This window comes from Malus domestica, chromosome 15, assembly GCF_042453785.1.
Source record: "Malus domestica chromosome 15, GDT2T_hap1".
Taxonomy (NCBI): Eukaryota; Viridiplantae; Streptophyta; class Magnoliopsida; order Rosales; family Rosaceae; genus Malus; species Malus domestica.
The window spans coordinates 10,616,821-10,625,094 of NC_091675.1; the positions used below are offsets into that span (position 1 = coordinate 10,616,821).

At 35.9% G+C, this 8,274-nt stretch overlaps 1 protein-coding gene across 1 annotated transcript; it reads right to left on the reverse strand.

The window, feature by feature from the left end:
* Positions 1-960: 960 nt before the first annotated feature.
* LOC103456330 (polygalacturonase) lies at positions 961-2,975 on the reverse strand. The gene is made up of 4 exons (XM_008396037.4): positions 2,520-2,975; positions 2,145-2,434; positions 1,442-1,670; positions 961-1,326 (listed from the first exon to the last, which is right to left on the reverse strand). Exons 1-4 carry the CDS (start codon positions 2,973-2,975, stop codon positions 1,108-1,110), a joined length of 1,194 nt encoding a protein of 397 aa, XP_008394259.3. The 3' UTR covers positions 961-1,107.
* Between the last annotated feature and the right edge of the window lie 5,299 nt (positions 2,976-8,274).

Below are 8,274 nucleotides of genomic sequence, written 5' to 3' on the forward strand. Positions count from 1 at the left end.
CATTAGACTCTTCATATTAACGAACTTAATATGTATGAACTATTGAATCTTAGAGAAATTGAAGCATGATTCCTTCTTATTTCTTCTTCTTCGTTTGCTTGTTTACTTTGTTCTTGTGAGAATCTTAGAGCTGTTAATACTAGGCTCGGCTCGGCCTAAACACCTAGGTGCTAACTCTCTGTCTGCCGCTCGACTAGCACATAGACCCATTTAGAACATTGCTTATCGGGAATTAATTAGTGTCTCCTATATGACATTCTAAGCCGAATAATGCCATTTCAACAAATTTATTGATTACTTGTAAATTCTCTAGCTCTAACGGAAATAGACTCTAATTGTGTACGTGGGATCTACATGTATTTGATAGATAGTCGTAAGTGACGTAAGTCTAATCAGTAAATGCAGTCCAAATATTAACATTCTAAGCCGTGTGTATTGCAATTTGATAACGGGGAGTGTTGAACTCCTAACTTTATACAGTAGATTTTCTTTCCTAACTAAAGAAAGGTCCAAATATAGCTATCTATCTTGTAATCCGAAAAGTAGAGATAGGCAAACTTATTCTTCAAATTAATCAAACTAAGTTATAAAGATCATTTTAATTAATTGATCTCTGAAGGACAAGTTAAGAAGCTTTGAGTTGTAAGCAACCATTTGAAACGGTTGCATTAAGTTGGGGAGCCAAGAAAAATTACGATGCACGACTTTATTTTTATATATCTACACTACTCCATTATCATCATCAAGTTCATGCATGTTTTATTAAGTGCATGTTAAGGACGTTGAATAATAACTAAATACTAGTAGCTTAACCGCCGATTGTATGTAACTTATGCTGAAAGATATACTGGATAATATTATAAGAATAACTGAACTGAATTGAGGAAAGGGAAATGAACGATTTATATATTAATTATGCAAAATGCAACTTGCAAGACTTGAAGACTTGGAGTCTTGGAGTCTACATATACACAAACCTCTTTTTTTATTGAAATATAAAAATAAACAATAGTTAAACAGTAGTTTTTGGGAATCATATATAGATCGACAAGGGAAAGAGAAAGGTCATGAATATTATTAATTATTGTGTGTTTATGATTTGAGAATTCAGAAACAACTCCTTGGTATGACCACTCCGCTACTGCTCCCACCTGCATTGGCACAGTAAGACTTGGCTGCTGTCTTGAAATAAGTAAGCCTTATGTCTCGTACTTTCAGCCCCCAGCAGGGATTACTAGGGCTGCAAAAGAAATTCATGGCTATTGGCGCCGTAGATGTTCCCCTTATATTCGTGTACGTAACTCTACTAATCTTCACACCAGAATTCTGTACATTCGTACGTAGAGTACAAATTAATTAAAAAAGAAACCTTGGCGACTAACCAAATAATTAGGAAAACATTGATTAGTACAATCTAGCAGAAGTAAATATGATTGGTTACCTGACGAGGACAGCCTTGATTACTAGGGCAGTACTTTTGATCAATCATGATGGGGTTGCCGACGTTTTTCATGATAAGGTTCCGAAAAGAAATGTTTGTTACAAAACTATTGCTAGCTCTTGCCCATGTTTTGATCCGCACGCCGTTTTGGGTTTTAGTGAAGACCGAATTTGTTACCGTCACATTTTGAACTCCATCTTCATTTGCAGATGCACCAAGACTCCCAATGCTGTGAATACATAAGACGGAATTTGTTACCGTCATATTTTAAACATTGACGGTACTCATGGATCGATGACGAAATTCATTTGGGGTTTTTTTTTTATAAGTGAAAGCCCATGAATAGTTTCATGACAAATTTTATTTACATTAAAATATTTGAAAAATGTAGAAAAAAGAGAAAAGGAAGATAATAGTTGCTTTGTAATTGTATGAATAAATTGACTAATATACAACAGGGTGAGAGCTAGCAATATATATACAACTAATCACCTTGCTTAGCTCTCAAGACACAGACTAACAAACACTAACAATCTCTAAACTGATCTGCTAAGCTGGACCATAAACCTCTGTTTTATCCCAGCCACTCATATTTCGACACTTGTTACTAAAAAGTTTAATATATGGGACTAAGCCCGGGGGCTTCTGAGTATGAATTATAACAATATATATTGATACGTAGGCGTGTGACTGTCATGTGTACCTTATTCCATGGCCAGGGCCACAGGCAATGCGTTCAATCCACAAATTCTTGGCGCCTTCGCCGATTGATATGCAGTCGTCTCCAGTCATAATAGAAGAGGCAGTGATGGTGACCCCCGTCGAAGCTTCTATGTGGATGCCATCCGTATTTGGGCTTCCACTTGGGGCTCTTATATATACGTTTCTCACTGCCACATTCTTGCAGTTGTCGATTGCCATATGCATTATCTGGCTGTTCATCATTCTTAACCCGCGCACCACCGCATTATTACACCAATACAACGCCACTGACTGCATGCATGCAACGTCCATATAATTAATTAAGTATTTAAATATTAATTTGAATATATATACATGATTAGATATATGTACGTACCCTTGATCCTGCTGTGCAACTCTTGCCGGATCTCCTGCATTGCCAATATGAATTTGCCCTAGCATCAACGGTCCCTCCGTACACAAGGAGCCCTGTGACCCTTATGAACAAAATCCAAGTTCCAGTGTTTCCAAGTTCCCAATAATTAGTTGGGGCAACTAGACTAGCCGCCGCATCCATCTGAAACACAACTCTGCTGCTTCTGCATGGGCCACTAAACACTACCGGCTTTATCAAGAAACTGCCTCGAGGAACGTACAAGGTGGCTCCGCCCCTAGCTGTCGACGAGCATGCCAATGACCATGCCCTAAGAAATGCTTTGGTTGAGTCTGTTCTCCCATCTCCTCTTGCACCGTACCTAGCCACATTATACGATGCACCCACTGCATAGTAATTTGACGATGATTCAAACAAGGATATCAAAAACACCAAAATAACAACAATCTTAGGCGCCATAAGAGCTTGATGGAAGGATGAAACTGTAATATCAGAATTGGACCCTATATATAGATGAAATTGAGATTTGTATTTTGGACCGACAGTTGGCTAACTTAAATGTTACTCCATTGTTATGGTGCACTCAACAATTAATGTGATGATCATATGTACCGTACGATACATGGTGGTACAGAAAGAGTTGTGTAAAATTTGTTTTAATTAGATCGAATAATCACACATGATCATCATCTATAGATCAAGTTTCCATTGTATACGTATATTATATATACTATTTTTTCATATATAAACTGCTAACCATGAAGCGTATTGCAGTGCGTAAATATATTCATTTATAACCCTTATATATCATTGTTTATCAAATATTTGATGCAAGTGAAACTGGATATGTCTCCAAAGAGGCAACGTGGGAATTCTTAGAACCGGAGCATCGAGCATGTTGGCAAGGCTTTTGCTAGGGTGGCTTACAGCAGAGCGGAATATTTTTGAGTATACTACACTCGAACGTATGCATATTCTGATATTCATATATATGAAGCGTAATTGTATATGTTAATGACTTATGAGCCATTTATGTGACATGGGGAAATTAGGAACTTACAGGGAAGAACTAATGAGATCCAAAGGCAAGGGTACTTGCAATGCATCTTCTGGACCGCGGTACCTTATCTGAATTTGATCGTGGGCTAGCTTTCATTAAATTAAATATAAAAATAGTTTGCTTATTACAGTAAAGAGTCATTTCTTCTTACAAATAAATTAGAGTTTGACGTGTATTATAACCACTATCATGAAGAGGTACAGAGGTAGTTGAGGCATCTTGAGTGGAGGTAGCAATTGGGTAGTATAAAGTTAGATTTGCAATGTTGTGTAGGAGAAACGCATCTCCAACGGAGGTAGCAACAAAATTAGTAAATTGAAGAATTAATTACCAATTGACCTTGTATATTTGCAAGTTCAGTTGCTACTTTCTTCAAGTTAGCAAATTGGGTCATGCAATATTTTTTTATTAAAAAGTAAAGAGTTTGAAATATATAAGATGATTATTTTGTGGGAAGCTAGTTTTTGAGGGATATTGTTGAGGTTAATAACAAAATAAGAAATATTGAAAATTTAACTTTCCCCCTTCAAACTCATTTTTCTGACCTATAGCCCATCATATAATATTTATCCGAATAAAACCCAATGATTAGGATCCAACTAAGCAACTTACCAAATTAAGTTTGTGTGTCCGTTTTTATATTTTTTGGATCCCTAATATACCCCATCTAAGCCAGTATAAAAAGTTTTTTTAATTTTATTTTAATTGATCACGTGCATTGAATTTGGCAAGGTCTTGTAGCCATGAAATATAGTTCTAGATGGAGGAATTAACTTGGAATTTTTTTTAATTTCGACAATAAATTTCAATTTGAATATACCTAATGTAGTGTTTATTTTCAACAATATCTATTGTTTAATTTTATGAAAATAATTTACCTACTATGAAAATTAATTTTATGAAAAAAATATCTATGGTTTAATTTTATGAAAATAATCACCTATAGTATAATTACATGAAAATAATTTACCTACTATGAAAATTAATTTTTTGAAAACAATATCTATTGTTTAATTTTATGAAAATAATTTACCTAATATATAATTACATGAAAATAGTTTGCCTACTATGAAAATTAATTTTTTGAAAACAATATCTATTGTTTAATTTTATGAAAATAATTCACCTACTCTATAATTGCATGAAAATTAATGTGCCTACTTTTTAAATTTGTAACAAAATTAATTTACCTACTTCTTTTTATGGTATTAGTATACATAAATGTAGAATATATGTCCATATATATTTGATCTAATTAGGTTTTGGATTGGAGGAGTTCACACAAAATTAAAAATATATTAAACAAATTAAATGTCTAAAAGAAACGTATAGGAGATTTGGTGGCATGATTTTGTAAATAAACACAAATTCATGGACATCTTTTATCAAACATGACATCATATTTAAAAATTGGGTTTTTTTTTTTTCTGTCAGATTTTGTTAGATTAGCCACTTACGGGGTTTGAACCCATGCCATCATGCAATAGCTTAGCTCCTTTCCACCACTGTGGTAAAAGGTCACTTGCAAAATTTGGGTTTTATTTAGAAGTTATAATATATGTGGGTTTTTGTCTAGAGTTTAAGAGTTGCAAGGGCTTAAATCTAAAGAACCCTAAGAAATATATAGGAAGATTATGTTGTGGTATAAATTTAGAGGGCGAAGAAGGGAGAGAGATCAACAAGGAGAAGAGAAGAAGAAGAAAAGGGCTTGAGGAATTCTATGAAATGTGAAACTTGATAACAGTTCTTACTAAATGCATAAGAACACACGAAAGCAGAGCAAGAACTAAGAGTATGTAAGAAGAAATAGAAGAGAGAGAGAGACGAAATGTTGTATATTGATTATACTGAATGAATACAATTGTATAGCTGAGGTTGCTATATATATTCCTTCAACACTTAATATCTAAGCAACTACTCTAACTGTATAACCGATTCTTAACAATCTTTCTAACTGCCTTGCTTACATGGCACTCCAACTTATGCTGACATGGCAACATTACATTCAACATCCCCCCTCAATCTCAACTAGGATCTCCGAGTTTGAGATTGTGAAAATGCTTAACAAAAGAAGGACTATGTAATCCTTTGGTCAAGATGTCTGCAATTTGATCTTCTGTAGGAACATACAACACCTCCAAATCACCCTGTTGTACCCGTTCCCGAACAGAGTGAAAATCGGTATCCAGATGTTTAATACGGGAATGAAAAACAGGATTGGCACTAAGGGCAATAGCTGACATGTTATCACAGTGAAGACTAGGTGGATGACATAAGAACACTTCCAGATCCTTGAGTATATTACTGACCCAAGCTATATCAGCTGCAGTATGAGCTAAGGCTTTATACTCAGCTTCTGTTGAACCGTGAGACACTGAAGTTTGCTTTTTAGACTGCCATGAAATGGGATTATTGCCTAAAAATAAGACATAACCAGTAACAGATCTTCTTGTATTCAAATCGGCTGCCCAATCAGAATCTGAAAAGGCATTTAACTGTGGACTTGTAGCTGCAGAATACATGATGCCAGTATGTATTGTCCCTTGCAGGTAACGCAGAATGCACTTCACAGCCCCAAAATGAATCTCAGTTGGTGAGGACATAAATTGACAAACTGTATTGACGGCAAAAGCAATATCTGGCCTAGTAAATGTCAAATATTGCAAGGAGCCAACTATACTCCTATACAAAGTGGAATCTGGCAACAATGGACCATCAGACTGTAATAATTGATGATGAGGTTTGTAGGGAGTAGGAGCTGGTTTACATGTCTCTATACCAGCTTTATGAAGCAAATCTTTGATATATTTCGATTGATTAACAAAGATATCCCCATTATCCTTATACTGGATTTGTAGTCCCAAGAAATACGTGAGCTTACACATGTCTTTTAAATCAAATACCGCAGACAACTCTTGGATTACCCTTTGTATCTTCACTGAACTTGACCCAGTTAGAATTATAGCATCGACATACAACAGCAAGATGATGATATCAGATTCATCGTGTTTCACAAATAGACTCGTATCAGAGGCAGATGCACAAAATCCCAAAGTGCTGAGATAAGTTGTAAACTTCGAATTCCAAGCTCGTGGAGCTTGTTTTAAACCGTATAAAGATTTCACAAGCTTGCACACATGTTTTGGATAAGAAACATCAACAAACCCTTGAGGTTGCTGCATGTAAACCTCCTCTTGTAAATCGCCATGAAGAAAAGCATTTTTAATATCTAACTGTCTCAAATTCCAGCGATGAATAGCAGCCAAGGCTAAGACAATTCTAACTGTAGTGTGACGAACAACCGGACTAAAGGTGTCCATATAATCAATGCCATGTTCTTGAGAACACCCCTGAGCAACAAGCCGGGCTTTATACCTGGAGATTGTACCATCCGGATTCTTTTTCACTTTATACACCCACTTACTGCCAACTATAGCTCAATCTGGTGGTAAAGGAACTAAATCCCAAATGCCTTGAGCCCTCAATGAATCATATTCTTCTTGCATAGCTGTCTGCCATTGTGGAATTGTAGATGCTTTTCGAAAAGAAGAAGGCTCTTGGACATCAGCTATCTCAGAAATGAAAGAATAACCACCCGTGAATGGATCTTCTTTAGTAATATGTAAAGACTGAAGCTCAGGAAATGAAGTAACTAAAGCAACATAATTCTTCTTCTCAAGCACCCCACTTTTTAGCCTTGTAGTCATAGAATGTGAATTGATCCCTGTATCACACTGAGGTGAGTTACAATGAGGAGAGAGAGGAAGAATTACCTCAAGCTGATTGGAGGAGTGGACAGGCAACATGGATGTTGTACCAGAGTGATGACTTGGGGAAGAAGCTTGGACAGTGTTACCCCTGGACTGAAGCAACTGTGAATCACGAGGACAAGGTATAATCTCATTCCTACCTGAAGCAACTGAACTATGAGTAGCACTGAAATCAGAAAAATGAACTGCTCTGTGAGTGGACTCTGAACCCGAACTTTGATCAAATGTAGGAGATTGTGGTTGAGACCGTGCACTTGGTAGATTAATATGCACAATCACAGGTGAACTGGACTGCTGCTGTATAGTTTTAGAACCGTTTATATCACACAATAGCTTGAAAGGATAAACCTCTTCATCATGGATGACACTTCTGGAAATAATAAACTTTTGCGTCTGAAGATTATAACACAATACTCCTTTGTACCCACTGGAAAAGCCCAAAAATACACACTGTAGTGATCGTGGTTGAAGCTTATGGTCATTAAAAGGTCTAAGAAAAAGGTATACTGCAGTTCCAAAAATCTTAAGAGAAGTAATATCAGGAACACACTTAAACAACACTTGATAAAGAGACTGCATATCCAAATTCTTGCAAGGCATTCTGTTTATCAGAAAAACTGCATATGCACAACTGTGATACCAAAACTGAGTTGGTAACTTTGCATCTGTCATCAAAGTAATGGATGTTTCCACAACATGTCTATGCTTTCTTTCAGCTAGACCATTTTGCTGAGGTGTATGAGGACAAGACACCTGATGTACAATTCCTTTATTTGCTAGAAACTGATGAAACATACTACTCATATACTCACCACCACCATCTGATTGAAACAACTTGACATGTGCATTGAATTGAGTAATAATAAAAGCATAGAATTTGCAAAAGATTAGAAAGGCTTCTGATTTATTCAACATTGGAAAAATCCAA